At 38.9% G+C, this 24,799-nt stretch overlaps 1 protein-coding gene across 1 annotated transcript; it reads left to right on the top strand.

Annotated features, from left to right (window-relative positions):
- The first annotated feature begins 1,066 nt into the window (after positions 1 to 1,066).
- On the top strand, positions 1,067 to 24,002 carry LOC145796131 (uncharacterized). Its single transcript, XM_082881147.1, has 4 exons — positions 1,067 to 1,219; positions 21,617 to 21,683; positions 22,636 to 22,669; positions 23,113 to 24,002. The coding sequence occupies exons 1-4, from the start codon at positions 1,067 to 1,069 to the stop codon at positions 23,327 to 23,329; spliced, it is 471 nt and encodes a 156-aa protein (XP_082737273.1). The 3' UTR covers positions 23,330 to 24,002.
- Positions 24,003 to 24,799: the final 797 nt, after the last annotated feature.

Raw genomic sequence — 24,799 nt, 5'->3', positions numbered from 1 at the left:
ATAAAATGGCAAGATAATGGAAGTGTGTGAATGATGTTTATGATTGAAGTGTTGATAATATGAGTTGTAGTCTCTTTGAAATGTTTAGATATCAACGAACTATGTCAACGAATTGATTCGGATGAATAAATGGAAATGAATTGAGATATGGATGTGAATGTTGATTGGTTATGGAAAGAATGTACATAGTTTACATGTGTTAAACATTTATCGGATGTTAATGTTTTAGTTAATTCTCATATACTATTTAGCATATCTCTACTGGGCATTGGCTCATCCTACTTGGGACATCATTTTTCAAGTACAGGTGATATGCCACCTCCGAGATCTTAGTTTGGGAGGTTTAGGAGTTGAAGACTCCGCTTCGTTATTTATATTTTGTGTTAAATGTAAACCCAAGCCGTGGGCTTTTTTTTGTATAGATTTAGAACTCTTCTTTTGTTGTAACCAAGTAATAACTTGGAAAGTTGTAAGCCCGTAGGGCACTTACCTTGTTGCTAGCATGTAATATCTTGTGCAAAGAAGACTCTGATGTATGAAAATATAAAGTTTGATTTATGTTTATGGATCTTATGAATGGTGGTCTTGTTCTATATTTCGAGGGCGTTACAACTTAATATCAGAGCGTACCGGGTTGGAATACTTTGGATAGGTGGGAAGTGGTTAGTACCAGAATGGGTTTGTCTCGTTTGTTAGAGACTTACGTATGATATTATGTACTTATATGATAACATGTTTATGTGACTATATGGGTATGAGATTTAGTTTCTAGGATGCTGATTGGGTCTATGGGTTTCTGGGAGTCCTGTTGGAATGGCACTTGATCACTACCATTTCTAACTAGAACTCTAGCAACGCCACGGGACGGTCATTATCCGAAAATGAAATTCGTAAGTGCTAATATGATTATGTGCTTATGTGGAGTGAATTACAGTTGTCTATCGAATTAGGACGTGAGTGAAATAGCTTCGGCACATTTGTGAATGTGCTAATGTCTTTGTTACCTTTTATTAGGATGTCAGGACGAGGTCGTGGTGGTAGGCGTGGTAGGCCAAGGTGGCAGGAGATGCCTATATCGGATGAGGTTCCGGTACAGGAGGAAGGAGTGGATCAAGCCAATGTGGCTGAACCGGTTGGTCAGCAGGCGATGGGTGCCTTAGCTCGCGAAATGGTCGGAGCATTAAGGGAATCTATAGACATTGTCAGGGCTGAGAATCAAGTCTAGGCCCAAGTAGCTGAGGCAAGGCCGTCTTTTCTAAAGAGGGAGTTCTTCCGATCGAATCCGGATGAATTTTTGGGTGATCCTAAAGAGGCACTGAAGACTGATGAGTGGCTTGAGCAGATGACGAAGACGTTTGAGATGCTTGGCATTGAAGACGGGGGCTTGCGAGTGACCTTGGCATCCTTCCAGCTGAAGAGAGAGGCGGGTCAGTGGTGGAAGTATGCCCGGGGACGCATTGGAGGGACTTAGGAGGCCTTTGTTGAAGCTTTCCAGGACAAGTACTTGCTTGCTATGGTAAGGGAGAAGTTGAGGGATCAATTCTCCAAGTTGGTGCAGCTGAATACCCCAGTGGCAGAGTTCGAAGCCACTTTTACTAGCTTGTCTAGGTTTGCGCCAGAGTTGGTGACGACTGAGGAGCGTAGATGTTTGGAGTTTGAGAAGAGGTTGCGGACCAGACTCATATTTAGAGTTGTTGGTTCCATGATTAGGGATTATGGGCACCTTGTGGAGGCTGTAGCCCACCATGAGACTATTATTCATGCAGAGGAGGAGGGGATAAGGGGCTCTAGGAGGAGTTAGGATGGCCAAGGGGACGGTAAGAGGCAGAGGGGTTCTAACCCTCAGCAGTCCCAGAGAGTGCATTCGAGATCTACCTTTCCAATACCTAGTTCGAGTTCTGGGAGAAGCGGTCAGGGAGACATCACCTATTACAAATGTGGTCAGTTGAGCCACAAGTCTCCAGCTTACCCACAGAGAGGAGGAGGGCAGCGTGCAAAATCATTTTTGGCTCGTTCTTAGGGCCAGAGTCAGGGTAGAGGCCAGCTGTTCACTTGTTATCAGTGCGGGCAGGCGGGGCACCTGAAGAGGTTTTGCCCGCAGTTGGGTGGCACATCTAGTGCGTCTGGTTCAAGTCAGACACAGAGTTACCAGCCAGCGCAGTCAGTTCAGGCCTCGAGGGCCAATCAGGGAGCCTCTTCGTCTTAGTTTGTGCAGCAATCTTATGCTCCGAGAGGTGAGCAGGTAGATCAGAGACCTACAGGGCGTATGTATGCTGTTACAGCGCTAAATCTTGTACCGGCTCCATCTGTTGTGAGAGGTACCTTTTTGTTTTGCAACTCGGTAGCTAATCTGTTGATTGATATGGGTGCATCCCATTCCTTTATATCTTCTACATTTGCATCTATTTTGGGGTTGGAGTTGGCACAGTTAGCATCTGCTATTTGTGTTGTATCACCTATTGGGGATGAGATGGTATTGAAACAGGGATGCCGGGGCTGTGATATAGAGGTCACCGATCGTCGGCTTCCATTTTCTTTTGTAGTGATGGATATGTCTGGGTTTGATATGATTTTGGGTATGGAATTGTTATCGTCATACTGGGCTATTATAGATTGCTACCGTCAGAGGATTACTGTATGTACCTTGAGCGAAGACTGTTTTCATTTCTTGGGAGATCAGGTTGGTAGAGTTTTACCACCGGTGTATGATCCGCGTGGGCGGAGTGAGCTTAGTTGTCTTCTCGCTAGCTGTATGAGTAGTGAGTGTGATGAGACCCGGACTGAGTTGCCAAGAGTGGTTTATGAGTACTCGGACGTCTTTCCCGAGGATCTTATTAGTTTTCCACCCCATCAAGAGATCGAGTTCTCTACTGACTTAATGCCTGGCACATCACCGATTTCCATGGCACTGTATCGTTTTACCCCAGCCGAGTTGAGTGAGTTGAAGATTCACCAAGAGTTGCTAGATAAGGGTTTTATTCACCCTAGTACCTCGCCTTAGGGAGCACCGACCCTCTTTCCTAAAAAGAAAAATGGGGCTTTGAGACTTTGCAGTGATTATCAAAAGTTGAACCAGGTTACGGTTAAGAATAAGTACCCTATGCCTCATATAGATGATCTATTTGATCAGTTGAAAGGATCCCGTTGTTTCTCTGAGATAGACTTGAAATCGGATTACCATCAGTTGAGGGTCAGAGAGGAGGATATCCCGAGGGCGGCATTTCGTACGCGGTATGGCCATTATGAGTTTCTGGTGATGCCTTTTGGGCTTACCAATGCACCGGCTGTGTTCATGGACTTGATGAACTAGATTTTTCGAGAGTTCTTAGACTGCTTCGTAGTCGTCTTTGTGGATGACATTCTGATTTATTCACCTTCTGAGGAGGAGCATGCGGAACACTTGTGTGTGGTGCTTGAGTTGCTTAGAGCCCATAAGCTGTACGCTAAATTTAGGAAGTGTGAGTTCTGGCTAAGAGAGGTTAAGTTCTTAGGCCATGTGGTATCCGGGGAAGGGGTGATTGTAGATTCATCCAAGATAGAGACAGTGCGAGATTGGGCACAACCTAAGAATGCCTTCGAGATCAGTAGCTTCTTGGGGTTGGCCGGGTATTACCATTGGTTTGTAAAGGATTTCTCTAGGCTAGCTTCGCCTTTGACAAGATTGACGTAGAAAGGGGTCAAATTTGTGTGGAGTGAGACTTGTGAAAATTCGTTCCAAGAACTTAAAGTTAGACTTACCATCGCTCCAGTCTTGATTATTCTGGAGAGGGGTTCGGGTTATGCAGTGTATTGTGATGCCTCACGAGAGGGTTTGGGTTGTGTATTGATGCAAGAGGGGAAAGTAGTAACCTATGGCTCACGTCAGCTGAAAACACACGAGAGGAACTACCCTACTCACGACCTAGAGTTAGCAGCTGTGATATTTGCCTTGAAGATTTGGAGGTACTGTCTTTGGGGTGAGAGATTCGAGGTGTTCTCGAATCATAAGAGTCCAAAATATCTGTTTACACAGAAGGACTTGAATTTGAGGCAAAGAAGGTGGATGAAGTTCATGGAGGATTATGACTTCGAGTTGCATTATCATCCGGGAAAGGCCAATGTTGTGGTCGATGCCCTAAGTAGGAAGTCCATTAGTGATGTAGCTTGTATTGCTATCCGAGAATAGAAGATGTTGGGTGCTCTTGGTGAGTTTGACTTGCATCTGGGTGAGTTTGTTGAGTCTGCGGCCTTGTTTTCTGTAGTTGCACAACCTACGCTTGTGAATCGAGTGTTAGAGGCACAGAAGGGTGACTTTGAGGTAGGATCCCTCCGGAAGAAAATATCTAGTGGGAAGGTAGAGATGGGTTTGACTTTGTATCCCGACTTGAGTGCGAGGTACTAAGACTGTTTGTTTGTGCCAGAGTTTGTCAAGATGAAGTACTCCGAGAGTTTCACCATTCACGCCTTGCGGTGCATCCAGGAGGCACGAAGATGTATCGTGATCTGAGTTGCCAATTTTGGTGGAGAGGTATGAAGAAAGATGTGGTGGTGTTTGTGTCAAAGTGCCTTACTTGTCAGCAAATGAAGACCGAGCATCAGAGGCCGGCGAGTTTGTTACAACCCTTGCCTAAAGCCGAGTGGAAATGGGAGCAGGTCACGATGGATTTTGTCGTGGGACTTTCGAGGACTCAATGGGGTAGTGATGCCATATGGGTGGTAGTTGACCGGTTGACTAAGTCGGCGCACTTTATTCCTATGCATGTAAAAGATTCGGTAGATTAATTTGCCGACATGTATATTCGGGACATAGTGAGGTTGCACGGGGTCCCAGTGTCGATTGTCTCAGATAGAGATCCGCGTTTTACTGCTAGGTTGTGGTAGAGTTTGCAGAGTGCCATGGGCACTAGATTGACTTTTAGCAAGGCTTACCATCCTCAGACTGACGGGCAGTCCAAGCGCACTATTCAGATCCTTGAGGATATGCTTTGAGGCTATGTCCTTGACTTTAAGGGGTCATGGGAGAGACACCTACCGTTAGTGGAGTTTGCCTACAATAATAGTTTTCAATCGAGTATTGGCAAGGCACCGTTTGAGGCCCTGTACGGCTGACTATGTAGATCTCCAGTGTGTTGGGCCGAGGCGGGTGATGCACCTTTGTTGGGCCTGGAGTTGGTGTGAGAAACGATGGAGAAAGTAGCACTTATCCGTAAGAGGTTGGTTACAGCCTAGAGTCGCCAAAAGAGTTATGCCGACCGTAGGAGGAGGCCTTTGTTGTTCGAGGTGGGTGATCACGTCTTTCTGAAAATATCACCTCGATGGGATTTGATGAGGTCTGGGAAGAGTGAGAAGTTGTCCCCTCAGTTTATCGGCCTTTTCGAGATCCTTGAGCGAATTGAGGAGGTTGCCTACTGTTTAGCATTGCCGCTACAACTGTTCGGAGTGCATGATGTGTTCCATGTTAGTATGCTTCAGAAATATGAGCTGGATCCATCACATGTATTGGATTGGACCGATACAGAGGTAGATGAGGATGCTTCGTATGAGAAGAGACCGGTGAGGGTCTTGGATAGACGGGACCAAGTCTTACGAGGCAAGACAATTCCTTTAGTCAAAGTATTGTGGAAACATCACGGAGTCGAGGAAGCCACTTGGAAACGTGAATTAGAGGTCCGAGAGAAATATCCAAACCTGCTTGTTAATGTTTGAGCATAAGTTGAAAATTTTATTTTGTTGATAAACTCTAAGAACACATATATTTTGGATTATGGAAGTATTGTATGTGTTGAATGTGTTTTGGAAATGTAAATATATTATTAACATTGAATATGTTATGAGGATGTGGAATATGTGTATTGAAATTAGTGGAATTTTGAAAGAATGCATGTTGATAATGTATATTGAGCTATATTTGTAAACAAGTGTTCTCTTGAGAAGAGATGGAATGACCGGTGGTGGGTCGTGATGGTGAAAGTTGAATTATAATCATGTTGAGAATTGGATATTCACAATTTTGAAACTTGTATAAAATTTTGGGGACAAAATTCTTTGAGGAGGGGAGGTTATAGCGATCCCAATTTTTCTCCCGTCATTTATTGTATTCCGGACTTGGGTTCCGTAGTTGTATGTTGTTGTCTATACCTCATTTTCATCTTTTATTCTTTGTATTTGAGTTGTGTGATGTGTTGGGTAAGTTTGAAACAGGTTGGTTGTGAGTTGGAACAAAAGGTTGCTGCCCAGGATTTGGCTTCCTTGCTGGAGCGAGGCTTTTTGCACTCGAGCGAGGCTTCTTGCGCTGAGCAAGCTTTGTGTGGTGTGTCTCTTCTCTCAAGCGAGAACTCTTGCGCTCGAGCGTGCGTCTGCATCTATATAAGACCTGAATGTTGGTATTTCTCGCTCAAGCAAGCATTATTGTGCTCGAGCGAGCCTTGTGTTATGTGTTCCTTCGCTCGAGTGAGCATTCTTGCGCTTGAGCGTGCTTCTGCATTGCAGACCTGAAGCTTTGCAATGTTCGCTCGAGCGACGCTTCTTGCGATCTAGTGAGGCCTTTTTGAGTCTGGTCGTTCGAGCGAGACCCATCAGTTCGTAGCAGCATGATTTTCATCACTTTTTCATCTCCTTCTTCACTTCAAACCCTAAATCTGGTTGCCTTTCTCTCTAAACTCTCTCTCTCTCTCTGCAAATACACCATGTTCTAAAGGTTTTCTACCCTACTTCCTTTGTTAAAAGGCTAAAACTTGGCGAGGGCTTCCCTTTGATCCGAAAGTGTGGATTTGGAGCACCTTGAGTTTCTCTCTTCTTCTCCTTTGAGCTTCTCCATTTGAGGTAGGGATACTCTACTCTCCTATATGGGTTTTACCATGGATATTGGTCATTTTGTATAAATGGTAGGAGTTGAGAATTTTGGGTAAAGTTAGGGTTGAGTTTCAAATTATAAAAGAGGGATTTCCTAATGTTGGGTTCCATATGTATGTGGGGTTATGAAAATGGGGTTGTTTGTGTGTAATGGGTGAAATTTGGCCTTGGGAGTAATATTTACGAAAATGTGGAAAATGCCCAAAATTGAATTATGTACATTATTTGTGTAAATAACGAAATCATTATGGAAATATGAAATTGGTTTGAGAATTATGAAATTAGAGGAAATCGTGATTAAATGGTGTAGTTGGATTGATAAATCACTCACCTATGGAAACATGATAATTTATCTGTTGAGAAATTTATTTATCTGTTTAGATATATCTGTTTTGGGCTATTGGTAGAGGATAGCCATGATTGTTGTAGAAACTGCATGATGAATAGATAAATTGAAACTAATCAACTGGATTATGTTATTGAATATGACGGTTGGATATAAACATTGTATATGTGATTAAACTAATCATTGTATATGACAACGTGTTTAAATACATTGTATATGTATCTTTGTTTGAGAGGAGATATGGGATGTACTTTATTGTGTTGGAGGAGATAAGGGGATGGACTCCATTGATAATTAATTTGGCTGGAGTGTCTAGGGTGAAAGTCCTGAAATCTTATATATCTTTGGGTGTCAGTTCCGTCGGACCTAGTTCTGTAAAATGGCAAGATAATGGAAGTGTATGAATGATGTTTATGATTGAAGTGTTGATAATATGAGTTGTAGTCTCTTTTGAAATATTTAGATATCAATGAACTATGTCAACGAATTGATTCAGATGAATAAATGGAAATGAATTGATATATGAATGTGAATGTTGATTGGTTATGGAAAGGATGTACGTAGTTTACATGTGTTAAACATTTATCGGATGTCAATGTTTTAGTTAATTCTCATATACTGTTTAGCATATCTCTACTGGGCATTGGCTCATCCTACTTGGGACATCATTTTTCAGGTACAGGTGATATGCCGCCTCCATGATCTTAGTTTGGGAGGTTTAGGAGTTGAAGACTCCGCTTCGTTATTTATATTTTGTGTTAAATGTACACCCAAGTCGAGGGCTTTTTTTTTTTTTTTTTATAGAGTTAGAACTCTTCTTTTGTTGTAACGAATTAATAACTTGGAAAGTTGTAAGCCCGTAGGGCACTTACCTTGTTGCTAGCATGTAATATCTTGTGTAAAGAAGACTCTGATGTAAGAAAATATAAAGTTTGGTTTATGTTTATGGATCTTATGAATTGTTGTCTTGTTCTATATTTCGAGGGCATTACAACTTAGTATCAGAGCGTACCGGGTTTGAATACTTTGGGTACGTGGGAAGTGGTTAGTACCACAATGGATTTGTCTCGCTTGTTAGAGAATTACGTATGATATTATGTACTTATATGATAACATGTTTATGTGACTATATGGGTATGAGATTTAGTTTCTAGGATGTTGATCGGGTCCATGGGTTTCTGGGAGTCCTGTTGGAAAGGCACTTGATCACTGTCGTTTCTAACTAGAACTCTAGCAACGCCACGGGACGGTCATTATCCGGAAATGAAATTCATAAGTGCTAATGTGATTATGTGCTTACGTGGAGTGAATTACAGTTGTCCATCGAATTAGAAAATATGAGGATGCTTCAGAAATATAAGCCAGATCTATCACATGTATTGGATTGGACCGACGTAGAGGTAGATGAGGATACTTCATATGAGGAGAGATCGGTGAGGGTCTTGGATAGACGGGACCAAGTCTTGCGAGGCAAGACGATTCCTTTGGTCAAAGTATTGTGGAAACATCACGGAGTCGAGGAAGCCACTTGGGAATGTGAATTAGAGGTCTGAGAGAAATATTCGGACCTGTTTTTTAATGTTTGAGCATATGTTGAAAATTTTATTTTGTTGATAAACTCTAAGAACATTGTATATGTTTTGGATTATGGAAGTATTGTATGTGTTGAATGTGTTTTGGAAATGCAAATATATTATTAACATTGAATATGTAATGAGGATGTGGAATATGTGTATTGAAATTAGTGGAATTTTGAAAGAATGCATGTTCATAATGTATATTGAGCTATATTTTGTAAACAAGTGTTCTCTTGAGAAGAGATGGAATGACCGGTGGTGGGTCGTAATGGTGAAAGTTGAATTATAATCATGTTGAGAATTGAATATTCACAATTTTGAAACTTGTATAAAATTTCGGGGACGAAATTCTTTAAGGAGGGGAGGTTATAGCAATCCCGGTTTTCCCCCCATCATTTATTGTATTCTGAACTTGGGTTCCGTAGTTGTATGTTGTTGTCTATACCTCATTTCCATCTTTTATTCTTTGTATTTGAGTTGTGGAATGTGTTGGGTAAGTTTGGAACAAGATGGTTGTGAGTTGGAACAAAAGGTTGCTGCCCAGGATTTGGCTTCTTTACTCGAGCGAGGCTTCTTGCGCTTGTGCAAGCTTTGTCTGACGTGTCTCTTCACTCGAGCGAGAACTCTTGCGCTCAAGCATGCGTCTACATCTAGGTAAGACCTGAATGTTGGTACTCCTCGCTCAAGCGAGCATTATTGCGCTTGAGCTAGCCCTGTGTTATGTGTTCCATCTCTCGAGCGAGCATTCTTGCACTCGAGTGTGCTTCTACGTTGCAGACGTGAAGCTTTGCATTGTTCGCTCGAGCGGCGTTTCTTATGCTTGAGCGAGGCCCTTTAGAGTCTTGCCAATCGAGCGACCACTCCTTCGCTCGAGCGAGACCCATATATATCAGTTCGCAGCAGCGTGATTTTTATCACTTTTTTATCTCTTTCTTCACTTCAAACCCTAAATCCGGCTACCTCTTTTTCTAAACTCTCTCTCTCTCTCTCTACAAATACACCATGTTCTAAAGGTTTTCTACCCTATTTCCTTTGTTAAAAAGCTAGAACTTGGCGAGGGCTTCCCTTTGATCCGAAAAGTGTGGATTTGAAGCATCTTGAGTTTCTCTCTTCTTCTCCTTTGAGCTACTCCATTTGAGGTAGGGATATTCTACTCTCCTATATGGGTTTTAACATAGATATTGGTCATTTTGTATAAATGGTAGGAGTTGAGAATTTCGGGGAAAGTTAGGGTTGACTTTGAAAGTATAAAAGAAGGATTTCCTAATTATGGGTTCCATATGTATGTGGGGTTATGAAAATGGGGTTGTTTGTGTGTAATGGGTGAAATTTGGCCTTGTGAGTAATATTTGAGAAAATGTGGAAAATGCCCTGAATTGAATTATGCACATTAGTTGTGTAAATGACGAAATCATTATGGAAATATGAAATTGGTTTGAGAATTATGAAATTTGAGGGAATCGTGATTAAATGGTGTAGTTGGATTGATAAATCACTCACCCATTGAAATATGATAATTTATCTGTTGAGAAATTTATTTGTCTGTTTAGATATATCTGTTTTGGTCTATCGGTAGAGGATAGCCATGATTGTTGTAGAAACTGCATGATGATTAGATAAATTGAAACTAATCAACTGGATTACGTCATTGAATATGACAGTTGGATATAAACATTGTATATGTGATTAAACTGGTCATTGTATATGACAACGTGTTTAAATACATTGTATATGTATCTTTGTTTGGGAGGAGATAGGGGATGTACTCCATTATGTAAGAGCAGATAGGGGATGGACTCCATTGATAATTACGTTAGCCGGAGTGTCCAGGATGGAAGTCCCAAAATCTTATATATCTTTGGGTGCCGGTTCCCTCGAACGTAGTTCCGTAAAATGGCAAGATAATGGAAGTGTATGCATGATGTTTATGATTGAAGTGTTGATAATATGAGTTGTAGTCTCTTTTGAAATGTTTAGAAATCAATGAACTATGTCAACGAATTGATTCGGATGAATAAATGGAAATGAATTGAGATATGGATGCGAATGTTGATTGGTTATGTAAAGGATGTACGTAGTTTACATGTGTTAAACATTTATCGGATGTCAATGTTTTAGTTAATTCTCATATACTGTTTACCATAACTCCACTGGGCATTGGCTCATCCTACTTGGGACATTATTTTTCAGGTACAAGTGATATGCCACCTCCAAGATCTTAGTTTGGGAGGTTTAGGAGTTGAAGACTCCGCTTTGTTATTTATATTTTGTGTTAAATGTAAACCCAGGCTGAGTGCTTTTTTTTGTATAGAGTTAGAACTCTTCTTTTGTTGTAACCAAGTAATAACTTGGAAAGTTGTAAGCCCTTAGGGCACTTACCTTGTTGCTAGCATGTAATATCTTGTGTAAAGAAGACTCTGATATATGAAAATATAAAGTTTGATTTATGTTTATGGATCTTATGAATGGTTGTCATGTTTTATATTTCGAGGGCGTTACAACTTAGTATCAGAGCGTACCGAGTTTGAATATTTTGGGTACGTGGGAAGTGGTTAGTACCACAGTAGGTTTGTCTCGCTTGTTAGAGACTTGCGTATGATATTATGTACTTATATGATAACATGTTTATGTGGCTATGTGTGTATGAGATTTAGTTTCTAGGATGTTAATCGGGTCCATTGGTTTCTGGGAGTCCTGTTAGAAAGGCACTTGATCACTGTCGTTTCTTACTAGAACTCTAGACACGCCACGGGACGGTCATTATCCGGAAATGAAATTCGTAAGTGCTAATGTGATTATGTGCTTATGTGGAGTGAATTACAGTTGTCCATCGAATTAGTAAATATGAGGATGTTTTGGAAATATAAGCCAGATCCATCACATGTATTGGATTGGACCGACTTAGAGGTAGATGAGGATACTTTGTATGAGGAGAGACCGGTAAGGGTCTTGGATAGACGGGACGAAGTCTTGCGAGGCAAGACAATTCCTTTGGTCAAAGTATCATGGAAACATCACGACGTCGACAAAGCCACTTGGGAATGTGAATTAGAGGTCCGAGAGAAATATCCAGACCTGCTTTTTAATGTTTGAGCATATGTTGAAAATTTTATTTTGTTGATAAACTCTAAGAACATTGTATATGTTTTGGATTATGGAAGTATTGTATGTGTTGAATGTGTTTTGCAAATGCAAAATATTATTAACATTGAATATGTTATGAGGATGTGGAATATGTGTACTGAAATTAGTGAAATTTTGAAAGAATGCATGTTGATAATGTATATTGAGCTATATTTTGTAAACAAGTGTTCTCTTGAGAAAAGTTGGAATGACCGGTGGTGGGTCGTGATGGTGAAAGTTGAATTATAATCATGTTGAGAATTGAATATTCGTAATTTTGAAACTTGTATAAAATTTCGGGGACGAAATTCTTTAAGGAGGGGAGGTTATAGCAATCTCGATTTTTCCCCCGTCATTTATTGTATTCCGAACTTAGGTTCCGTAGTTTTATGTTGTTGTCTATACCACATTTCCATATTTTATTCTTTGTATTTGAGTTGTGGGATGTGTTGGGTAAGTTTGGAACAGGTTGGTTGTGAGTTGGAACAAAAGGTTGCTGCCCAGGATTTGGCTTCTTTGCTCGAGCGACGCTTCTTGTGCTCGAGCGAGCTTTGTTTGGTGTGTCTCTTCGCTCGAGCGAGAACAGTTGCGCTCGAGCGTGTATCTGCATCTACGTAAGATCGAAGGTTTGTATTCCTCGCTCGAGCGAGCATTCTTGTGCTCGAGCGTGCTTCTGCGTTACAGACCTGAAGCTTTGCATTGTTCGCTCGAGCGACGCTTCTTGCGCTCGAGCGAGGCCCTTTTGAGTCTGGTCGCTCGAGCGACCACTCATTCGCTTGAGCAAGACCCATATATATATCAGTTCGCAGCAGCGTGATTTTTATCACTTTTTCATCTCCTTCTTCACTTCAAACCCTAAATCCTGCTGCCTCTCTCTCTAAACTCTCTCTCTCTCTCTCTACAAATACACCATGTTCTAAGGGTTTTCTACCCTACTTCCTTTGTTAAAAAGCTAGAACTTGGCGAGGGCTTCTCTTTTATCCGAAAAGTGTGGATTTGGAGCATCTTGAGTTTCTCTCTTCTTCTCCTTTGAGCTTCTCCATTTGAGGTAGGGATATTCTACTCTCTTATATGGGTTTCAACATGGATATTGGTCATTTTGTATAAATGGTAGGAGTTGAGAATTTTGGGTAAAGGTAGGGTTGAGTTTGAAATTATAAAAGAGGGATTTCCTAATGTTGGGGTCCATATGTATGTGGGGTTATGAAAATGGGGTTGTTTGTGTGTAATGGGTGAAATTTGGCCTTGGGAGTAATATTTGAGAAAAGGTGGAAAATGCCCTAAATTGAATTATGTACATTATTTGTGTAAATGACGAAATCATTATGGAAATATGAAATTGGTTTGAAAATTATGAAATTAGAGGAAATCGTGATTAAATGGTGTAGTTGGACGGATAAATCACTCACCTATGGAAATATGATAATTTATTTGTTGAGAAATTTATTTATCTGTTTAGATATATCTGTTTTGGGCTATCGGTGGAGGATAGCCATGATTGTTGTAGAAACTGCATGATGATTACATAAATTGAAACTAATCAACTGAATTACGTCATTGAATATGACGGTTGAATATAAACATTGTATATGTGATTAAACTGGTCATTGTATATGACAATGTGTTTAAATACATTGTATATGTATCTTTGTTTGGGAGGAGATAGGTGATGTACTCTATTGTGTGGGAGGAGATAGCGGATGGACTCCATTGATAAATAAGTTGGCCGGAGTGTCTAGGGTGAAAGTCCCGAAATCTTATCTATCTTTGGGTGCCGGTTCCCTCGGACATAGTTCCGTAAAATGGCAAGATAATGGAAGTGTATGAATAATGTTTATGATTGAAGTGTTGATAATATGAGTTGTTGTCTCTTTTGAAATGTTTAGATATCAATAAACTATGTCAAGGTATTGATTCGGATGAATAACTGGAAATGAATTGAGATGTGGATGTGAATGTTGATTGATTATGGAAAGGATGTACGTAGTTTACATGTGTTAAACATTTATCGGATGTTAATGTTTTAGTTAATTCTCATATACTGTTTAGCATATCTCTACTGGGCATTGGTTCATCCTACTTGGGACATCATTTTTCAGGTACAGGTGATATGCCGCCTCCAAGATCTTAGTTTGGGAGGTTTAGGAGTTGAAGACTCCGCTTCGTTATTTATATTTTGTGTTAAATGTACACCCAAGTCGAGGGCTTTTTTTTTTTTTTTTTATATAGAGTTAGAACACTTCTTTTGTTATAACCAATTAATAACTTGGAAAGTTGTAAGCCCGTAGGGCACTTACCTTGTTGCTTGCATGTAATATCTTGTGTAAAGAAGACTCTGATGTATGAAAATATAAAGTTTCATTTATATTTATGGAACTTATGAATGGCTGTCTTGTTCTATATTTCGAGGGCATTACAACTTACTCCTTTGAGGTGCAAGAATTTTTACCAAACGAGTTAATCCTGTTAATTAATTATATTCTTGCATCCTCACGCGTCACTTCAAAAAAATAATAAAATAATAAAAAAATAATAGTTATTCCCAGCATCTTATAGTCTAGATAGAGAGCATTAATTTGTTTTGCCTTCAATGACAAAATATATCACTAGTTTTTACATTTTGATTTTTGTGTCATTTTAGTTCTTGTAATTTTAATTTTTTCAATTTTGAATCTCAATTTATAATTTATTGAAAATTTATTCTAATTGATTACAATTGTTAGTGTTTATTTATTTGTTTATATATATTTATAGAAAATTCACACGAGCAATGTGCTATTCTTTTATAAAATAAAGAAAAAATTATAAACTTATTCAATCCGATGAATTAATCTTAACCAACTCAACAACCTAATTCCTTTAAAAATCCTAACATGTGTCAATTGAATCAAATTAATATAAAATTTAAAATTAACAGTCAAAATTATGCTAATAAAAATTATAAAAATTGAAATGACAAAAAAAATAAAAATAAAAACTAGCCATACAATTCGCCCACATTCAATGCCTGTATGGTGGTGGCCCGGCACGACAGCGATTGTAAGTGGAGCAATGAGTCACATTTGATGGCCTTTGAAGTGTTTTTGTGTTATACGATATCGTCCGTTGGTGAAGTGATAAGGTCTTGGAAAGGAGTGATTTTCAATATTTATTTATTTGATTCATATAAGACAGTCACTACAAGAATCTCTACTTTTAGCGATCACTTTTCGCGACCAATATAAAAGTTGGTAGCTAAAAGTTACCTTTTGGCGATCAAATACTAATTAGTCACGAATGATCATTATTTTTGCCGACCAAATATGAGTTGGTCGCAGAAGGTCATATTTTAGCGACCAAAAAATGAGTTGGTCGCAGAAAGTGGTATGCTTTTGGCGACAAAAAAATAAGTTGGTCTCGGAAAATCAAAAATAAGTTGGTTGTGGAATTGGCGACCAAAATTTTAGTCGCAAAAAACTTATTTTCCCGACCAAAAATGTTTTAGTTACCGTATATTGAGTTTTGCCTACTAAAACAATTTAGTCGCTGAATGGAAAATAAAAAAATTATTATTTTTCTTTGGCGACCAAAAATTCGGTCGCCAAAAACTTTTTTCAACAACCAAAAAAAATTAGTCGCCAAATTAGTACTTTTAGCGACTAATATTTTAGTCGCTGTTGATTGAGATTTGGTGACTAAAAAAGTTTGTCTGCGAAGGTAGCTTTTCTGCAACTAATCTGGTCTTTTGGTCGCCAAAAGTTTGGGAGGGAAATTTGAAACGTGGAGGCGGGAATTGAAATTTTTTTGCGACAAAAAAATTTGGTCGCCAATTGTTAACACTACAACTATTTTTCATTTGGTTTCAATTTTTGAAAACTATTTTTCAAGTTTCAATCCTTATTTTTTTAATTTTTAGTGAATTTTTTTAATATTTTAATTATTTTTTTAATTGATTAAAATATTAAAAAATTTCAGTTACTAATTTTTTTTTTAATCGGGGTATATTGATTATTGGCCACTAAAAAAAAATTTAGTCGCCAAAAAATGAGTTTTGGCAACTAAAATTATTTAGTCATCAAATGAAAAATAAAAATTTACTTTTTATCTTTGGCGATCAAAAGTTTAGTCGTCAAAAATTTATTTTCAACTATTAAAAGAATTTATAATTGCCAAAAAATAAGTTTTAACTACTAAAATTATTTAGTCACCGAACCAAAAATAATTTTTTTTTTAGCGTCAAAAATTTATTTCCAGCTTTTAAAAAAATTTTATCACCAAAATATTTAGGGGATAAAAGTGTTTGACCCTTTCTTTCTCTCCTTTTCTATCTCTATTTTCTCAACCTCTCTCTCTCTCTCTCTCTCTCTCTCTCTCTCTCACTCACTCACTTTCTCTCCATTTGCACTATGTTTGGGAACTTAGGGGAGAAAAAAAAAGAAGTGATTACTTATGTAATAAAAGAAAAGAAAAGAAAAGAAATGATTGTGATTTCTCTCATTCTTGTTTGGTTAGGTTTCATTAAGAGAAAAGAAAAGAAATTATTTTATGTTATATTACCCAAATAACCTTTTTATATTTTTAATCATTTTATTTCTTTTATTTTTATAGGGACAAAATAGGTATTATGAAAATAGTGGTTTCTTTTCTCTCCCAATCTCTCCACTTTTGGGAAGATTGAAAATGAGGCTTATAAAAGAAATGAGTTTCTCTCAATTTCTTTCCATTTCTTCTCATTTCTCTCTATTTAGGTTATCCAAACAAATAAGAGAAATACATATCACTCTATTTCTTTTCTTTTCTCTCCAAATCACTCAATCCAAACATAGTGTTATATTTTTTAGGGTTTCGTTCTACTTCTCAATGGAAAATCCAGAGGAATCCAGCCCCCTTACTCCAAGGCACTCAGCGTAGACGACGATGAGAAGAGAGCCACCAAGCCACCAAGCCAATTGCATATCCTTCTCCTCCTCCTATGCCTGTTGCGGCGGCGGAAAAGCATTCTCCGTTGGCAGCTTTCGGCAACCCCTATTGGACCGCCCACGGGTTGCCACTAGGGCACGGCAGCATCATGGGCTAACCTCTGCGTCGAGCTCAGTTGTCACGACCCCAAACCGCCCCTAGTAGTTTGGTGCCATGATGGCCAGTAATCCGAGATTACCAAAGGCCAACTTTCAAAATTCACACACAATCAGAGTATAGATATAGGGGGCTCACAAGCGCGGAAGCAATAATCTAAAATACAAGTGGTCCATAAGAGCAGTGCATAAGTCAAATGGAATGGCATACATCTTTACATAGCTTTAAAACTTGAATACATATAAAATGAGGTACAAAAATACATATTACATCTTGGTAAAAGGCTTCCCAAGCCGACATGTTCAAAATACATAATCTTCAAAATTGCCGACATAAACAAAAACACTTGAGCTACAAATCATGGAACATAATCTTCGGGATTGCCGACATCCTTACAGCCGACATAACATGCATACAAAACACACATCTCGGCGTAGCCGACTTCTTGGTTGTTACCTACATATATACATAGGGAGGGTGAGCTTGGATACTCAGTGAATGGTATAAGTACACACGGTCGATAAGCTGAATACACACTGTCCTCAAACACTAATCATTATCCCTGAATCGCTGTCCTCGAAAACTGAATCTCTGATACCTGCAGATAACTGATTCTCAAACACTGATTGATGCCCACAGGCCTGGTGCCCAAACTCATAGACTGATACATGCATTTCCCCTGTAGAGACGCACTCTTACAACACATAACAGATAAGTGAGAGCCAAAACACCCCTATGTTGGGGTAGGGTATCCCTATCCTATTTTGTCAGGAGCTAGGGTTTCACTACGCACGCAGCGGTTTCAAACAACCTAAATCGGGTAAGCAACCTGTCCTAGCTTGGAATGGTCACTATGGATTCCGAATATGCACTAGGTCGAATGGTCAAAAGGGTGCCCCGGTAAAATCGGGGTTTGTGTTCCCATACTGGTAGAGCCCACAACCGGTCAGCCTTATGGTCATGCCTTGACAAGACAAGCCTCCGGCAAACCGTTCAGGAATAGCAGATGGCAAACACGGTGTCCTAGGCGCACCAATGCAAATGCAATGCAAAGAAACACACAAGTGTAGTCAAAACCAGATATCATGAGCTCGAGTCAAGTTCTCTAATTCCCCAGCAGAGTCGCCAGAAACTGTAGACGTCCCCGAACGCCCCAGGAGGACGAGTCCCGTTCTGTTCATTTGGGGTTACTACAGCTCGGACTCTCAAATTGTCATGGTTCTTAATCTGAACCAAAGAGTCCAAATCCGGCAAATCGTTTTGAGAAACAGATTTTTGAAAAGAAGTGCCAAACATGGACTGCTTTGCCAGATACAGAGTCGCCACCTAAATATTTTATTTTGGGAAATTTAGGAAACCCTGACTCGTTGCCTAAGGCCACGTGTCCGTCATCACCAAAGTTCCCTCGGCTCGGGAACTTGGCTATGATTGGGGAAGGTCACTTCGTGAGCACCCCTGCTTGTCCGATCAATGATCGGCCTCTACTAACCATGATATCAAGTTTTGAAAACATTGTGTGTTCTTATTCCAATTTTTTTAGCCTAGGTTTACTATGTGATGCGCACAGCATACAAGTATAGACCGGGTCGCCTGAATTGGAGCAAAACGTTTCATGTTTGTTTATTTGAAAATGGTTTGATGGTGCTACCCGCAAGTAGGCTAAGACGTGGATTTGCCACCCTCGGGTAGGCTTTAGAAAAATATGATTTTGCCACTATCTAGTGGGCTTTAAAACTCAAAATTGATGAATTGTTCCAATTCAAATAACCCAACCTTCACCCACAGGCATTCAGGCAGTTATATCACATAAGCATATAGTCTCATGGTAAGCATGCTATTCATGGCAGTCACTCACACGCATGCAAGGATGCTAAAGCATAAAAACTTACCGAGTACTCCAAGCCAAAACAGAAGCTAGGTTAGAAATCCATGCATGATCCTAACTATACAGAAATGTCTAATGCAGCACATGCAAAAATGCAACTATAGCAGGCTCGACTATTCTAAACATGGCATATGAAATGCTACAGCTAACATGTATTCAACTTGAAATTGAAAATACAATGCAGTTAGTATGATGCGCCGAGCCCGGTGCATGCAAAACAGATGAATGAATGCAAACATACTATCATACTGTATGCTAATTGAAATATGCCCTAATCTAACCATCATAAGCTTCGTAAATAAAAGGGAGAAAGACGTGGGGTTGGAAGACATACATCACACACACACACACTTATTACAATATTGCCCTCGCGCGAAGGGTCCGAATAAATAATATACAGTCCCGAATAAATATTACAGTCCAAATATGTACAAAACCCTAATTAATTAACAAATTAAATTAGGAAAGCAATAAATTGGCATGCAAACCAGGGACTGCCTCAACTCTGCTCCGAATGATAGATGATGCATGCTTGAGTTGCCATGTGCGGAAATCCACTGCGATGCCCCAATTAGCCTCTGTTTGCAATTATTCTCGGGATGCGTGCCAAGGAGTTAAATGAATGATACCCGAGATCTTTCAAAACAATACGTATTATATCATTGTCAAAACCATACATAACATAGCTTAGCTTGACTTGAAACAAAACATCAATTGAACCTTGGTCTTTCAAAACAAACTTACTTAACATACGTCAAATCTTAAAACATGGAGTGATGACATTCCGGACAAAACAACAAAGGTGCCACAAAAGCTTAGAGTCCCCTGGCACGTACGGACTTCACATGTGTGCTACAAATGCTTATAGTCCCCTTGCACGTACGGACTTCACATGTGTGCTACGAATGCTTATAGTCCCCTAGCATGTACGGACTTCACATGTGTGCTACGAATGCTTATAGTCCCCTAGCACATACGGACTTGTGCCACAAATGCTTAAAGTCCCCTGGCACGTACGGACTTTCAAAGATTGTCATCAAAACAAAGCTTACTTGATACATTGCCATCCAAAACAAAGTTTATACTTGATACATAAAATAGGGATATCATTCATGCTTAACAAATACTTTTATCAAAACAAGGCAAAGCTCTATCAAAATGTTATAACATAACTTTATTAAAAATACCACTCACATTAGTTCTTGGGACGTCGGGATCAAGGCAAAAGTCCAAGTCCTACAAACACATGGCAAAGCATACTGAATGCACTTCTCAAAACAAGTCTCACATGCATGCAAATGATCTCAGAAAACATGCCGGAAGTCAAAACACTGTTTTACATGTCAGGAAGACATGCTGGGTACCAACCAGGTCTTTGCCGAGGTCCCACACCTCCTGGCCGAGGAGCGGATACCTAGGCTTCTCGGTGTGTGGCTGCATGCCGAGGTGCGCACAAGACAAACTAAAGGTGTAAGTGATCATGCAAGGTAGGCCGAGGTGAGATACGATGCTTGGCCTAAGCGTGAGGTCTAGGTGAGAGTGATCTCGGCGACTACACCTCGGGAAGTGAGGTCTGGATATCTGGGTTTCCACCCGTGAAGAACAGGAAGAACATGAGCATGAAGATCATGAAGAACATGGATGCTAAAATCATAACTTCTTTATTACAAAAATCTGGGATTTCATGCTATGAGTTCGAAAACATGGACCTGGGTACCCATACTTGAAAATCATATGAAAACAAACACAAAAACATGGATCTTGGCATGAGCCTTCAGATCAAAACATGACTTTTCTTGAAGAACACATGAATGCTATTTTCTCTTTCTAAAACCGATCTTCAAAACAATGCATGGCTTACAAATCACATTCAATCATGCAATACAATAACATAAACATAAAGAACAACATGAGCAGATCAAGAATCTAACCTTAGAACACGGATCTATCGGTTCGATCTCTAGGAATCAAGCTTGGAAATCTTCTCTCCCTCAAGAACTCCTCTCCCTCTTCTAGAGCTTCTCTCTCTACTCTTCAAAACAAGTATAGGAACAAATGATGGGTTTCTCTCTCTGCCGTCTGGCTTAACTCTCAGCTCGGACACGTGGCAACGGCTGGTTGGTTCTCTTCAAAAAGGTGATAGGTTGACAAGACAAGACTATGACAAAGTGTATCTAACAAGCTACTCGAAATGGCACTCCGGCAAGTGATGACATCGGCTAACAACAAGACTTCGGCAACTAAGGTGACAATGACCTCGGCTAGGAAGGACGACACTTGACTAAGCTGTGCCACACCTTGGCCTAGATGTGCCACACCTCGGTCTAGGTCATACCACTCCAGGACAAGATCACACAGGTGCAAAGGTAACATCTCGGCCTTGGTGATTCACACCTCGGCCTAGATAATGACATCTCGGCCAATATGTCAAGGCGAAGGTGGAGGTCAAACGAAGTGGTTCCAAGATAAGTCTAGACTGAAGATGACCTCGGCTTGGAATGATCTAGGCGTAACATAACTTAGGCTTGGCGTGACCTAGGCTCAACATAACCTAGGCTTGGCATAACTTCGGCTTAACATAACAGGGAAAGGGCAAAGCATGCAGGCAACACTTAGACATAACACATAAAACACAAAGCAAGACGAGATTCATGAATGCAAACTTAGCAAGACAAAGTTATGTAAGAGAACATGAACATGACTACAACATGAATATGGGTTGCTACAACAACTTAACATGGTAAAACATATAAATGCATGCAAACATGACTAAGCCATAAATGTGGGTTGTTACATCAGTGGGACTCCAGCCTCTTCGCTTTTCTCGGTCGCAACGATGAGTTCTGCAGCAGCGATCTTGAAGTTTGTGAGTTAAAATTTTAAGTTTTGTGAGTTTGATGCTCAATGTTGATGGGTTTTCCTATTTAATTTTCCCAATTTGATTGCTAATTGTTAATTTTTCCCATTGTGAAATTGGCTAATGAAATCGAATATTACATTGGTATGTTTATGCGTGTGTAAATGCATTGACTGTTAACGGATAGAGAGGGAAATTGATTGGCTGGTGAATTATTTATTTATTTATTGTTAAAAAATTATGGAGTCTGATGTAATTGGACCTGGTGATATCATTCTGTGTGTAGATTGATATGATTGTTGTGGGATATATGATTGCAGATTCAAATATGAAATATTTATGATACATTAATTGATTATTATCACTATTAGTTGTAGCTGAAATATTTATGAATTGGGAATTAGTTAAGCTCTCTGGCCTCTGGCCTCAAAATTTGCAGAGGCAGAATGGTATCTGCAGAGGCAGCTCTCTGGCCTCTAAATCTCGCAAGGGCTTTCCATCTCCCATCAACCGATCGGGGAGAATGGTGCATTCTCTCCTATATCTCTATAACACATATAACATTTTTCTTAACGATCTGGTTTTCTTCTGAAGACGTTCTTATTATAGTCTGCACAATCCTAGCTCCCTCGGCTCTACCATTAAGCTTGTTGCCTGTACTTAGAATCGTATGACTGTTTGGAGATTAAGTACTGGCCTAAGATGGCTTATAAATGCCGCTATTGTTTTGGTGTTCTGGAAACAAAACTAAAATAAGTGGAGTGTAGTTAATGCCAAGCTATTGACAACTAAAGTATTATATACTTATATAAGTATTCAGAGAACTTTGTATAAGAATTTTGAATGGTTTTGAAAGCCTTCACAAACATGAAGGAAATGATATGGAAAATGTCAAATAATTGGTTACCTTGAGGAAGAAACGTTGTCAATTTTGCTAATTATTTTGTTTGTGATATTGCAGGTGGACGTTTTCGTTGGTCACCATATATTTTGGGGTACGTTATCATTATGATCTTCCTATATATGTTTGTCTTTATTATTTTTCATTTGAATTTGACGGATATCAAGTGGTAATGAACCTCCTGATTTTTAATTCTTTTAATCTTTTTGGACTACTCAAAAACTAGCCTTCATTTTGTTTATATGTGTCTTTTCCCATAAATGATAAGAATCCTGCCTTTGTCAAGAGTGGGCTGGTTCATGGGTAAGGGGGATGCTAGTGTGTAGCCCAGCCATTGGACCTGGAAAAATAAGAAAAAATTCTTCAACCATGACAGATAATAAGAATGATGGCTATTGATATATTAACTCTTTTTTATATTTGCTTTTTATTTGAAATTTGTGTTCTTTGCTGATTTTTTAATAGTATTTCCATTTTCACTCATATATATGTGCTCAATTCCTTTTTGTGGCTTGCATCTTTATTCTCCATTTACAGGTGTTGCCAATATTGCAATGATGTTGGTGGTGATGGGGTTGATCGTGTGGCTTTAGATGTAGAGCAGGGTACTTATGTGCCTCCAGCATTGGAGGAAGATGGCAATATGCTGAATATGTCCAAAAGCTTGAATTCCCTTGAAGAACCTCATGTTTGCAAGACTGCAGGCATATGTAGCTATGTATTTCAAATCATTTACCAGGTAAGCATTCTCTAACAATATTGGTTTTTCCTTAATTACGTACAAATTTTAAAACATAATCGTATCCAATATTTTCATTTTGTTGTCATCTATTGATTCCTCATATTAAGTAAAGGGTGGGGAATGAAATGTAGCAATGTCATTTTTTGAGATTGTTCCATCGTATGGGAGGGGTCAGGTTGAAGGCATTGATTAGGACTTCTGTTTAAATATTATTTATTTGAATTTTAGAGTCTAGAAGTGATTTGAATGAGGTCGGTAGTTTAAATATTATTCATTTTTTTTAAAATTTTAAATTGTATTTCTTTATTTTTATTTACTTTTTATTTTTATGTCCAATACACCTACTTAGACATACAAGAAACAAGTACATGTAAATAATCAAATTTACTATATGAGTATGCACTTCACTTTTATGCATAAAATGCTATATTTTAGGAAAATACTCTATATAAACAGATTTTTTTACTAGAGTGCTGCTATACGTAAATGGATTTTTTTTATCAAGTTTTTATTTTTTATTTTACACAGTTAATAGTCCAAATTAATAAATACAAGTGAGACCCATTGTTTTGTGTGTAACAGTAAAAAAATCTAGTGAAAAACCTGTTATGTAAAGAATTTCCTAAAAGATAAAAGAAGTATTTACCAAATGTAAACCTAATTGTATAATGATATCTTGACTTAAAAATTAACGACATTGACACATACCATATCTGAGTCTATGTAACTTAGAACCAAGTTGCAAACGAGCAATTATGTGCACTTTTTGCAAACAATACATGATCGTATAGATGATTATGTCTTACTTGTTTCTAAAAGACTATAACTTTTGGCAGCAACAGCAGCAACAACATTTCAATTTTAAGGAAATTGTGGGGTCTGAGGTAAATGGAATTTTGTAGAAATATTAAGTATCTTTTGTTTGCTATATATTTTTTCCTATAAGTTTTTCTCATTTCTTCCACTGTATTCATTGAGGAGAACGATAAAAAGGATGAGACTTTCGCAGATTCTTCCTCAAAGAAGATTGACTCAGATTCTGAAGAGGAAGAGCATGATATCTGTAACAACCCTCACTCCAACTTAGTCATACTTGCATACATTTATGTATGATCTTGTTTTGTTATGAGCATTTGCAAATCCTGTCTTGTTTTGCTTGAGTATTGCTTGCATGCTTTGTTCTTGCCTGGTGTGTTGCCGAGGTCATCTTAAGCCTAGACACTGTAACGCCCTCAAAATAATAACAATAAAGCCATCAAATAAGACATGCATTGATATGTAAAAGTTCCACGTTCTTCCATTACATCAGAATTCTATTACATAAGTATTACATGTTAACAACAAGAGCAAAATGCCCTACGGGCTTACAGCTTTCCAAGTCAACACTTGGTTACAACAAAAGAGTACTAACTCACACACGTTAAGCCCTTGGCTTGAGTTTACATGTAATACATTAAAAGTAAATCAACAAAAATGTGCCCG

The sequence above is a fragment of the Camellia sinensis genome, chromosome 7 (assembly GCF_055761805.1).
Source record: "Camellia sinensis isolate YWXY chromosome 7, ASM5576180v1, whole genome shotgun sequence".
Taxonomy (NCBI): Eukaryota; Viridiplantae; Streptophyta; class Magnoliopsida; order Ericales; family Theaceae; genus Camellia; species Camellia sinensis.
This window is presented reverse-complemented; position numbering and strand designations above follow the sequence as displayed.

Coding starts and splice junctions, on each gene's coding strand:
- LOC145796131 (XM_082881147.1), top strand. CDS start 1,067: ATGCCTATATCGGATGAGGTTCCGGTACAGGAGGAAGGAGTGGATCAA. Junction 1,220..21,616: donor TTGTCAGGGCTGAGAATCAA/GTCTAGGCCCAA, acceptor TTGTTACATCAG/TGGGACTCCAGCCTCTTCGC. Junction 22,670..23,112: donor TGGTCACCATATATTTTGGG/GTACGTTATCAT, acceptor CTCCATTTACAG/GTGTTGCCAATATTGCAATG.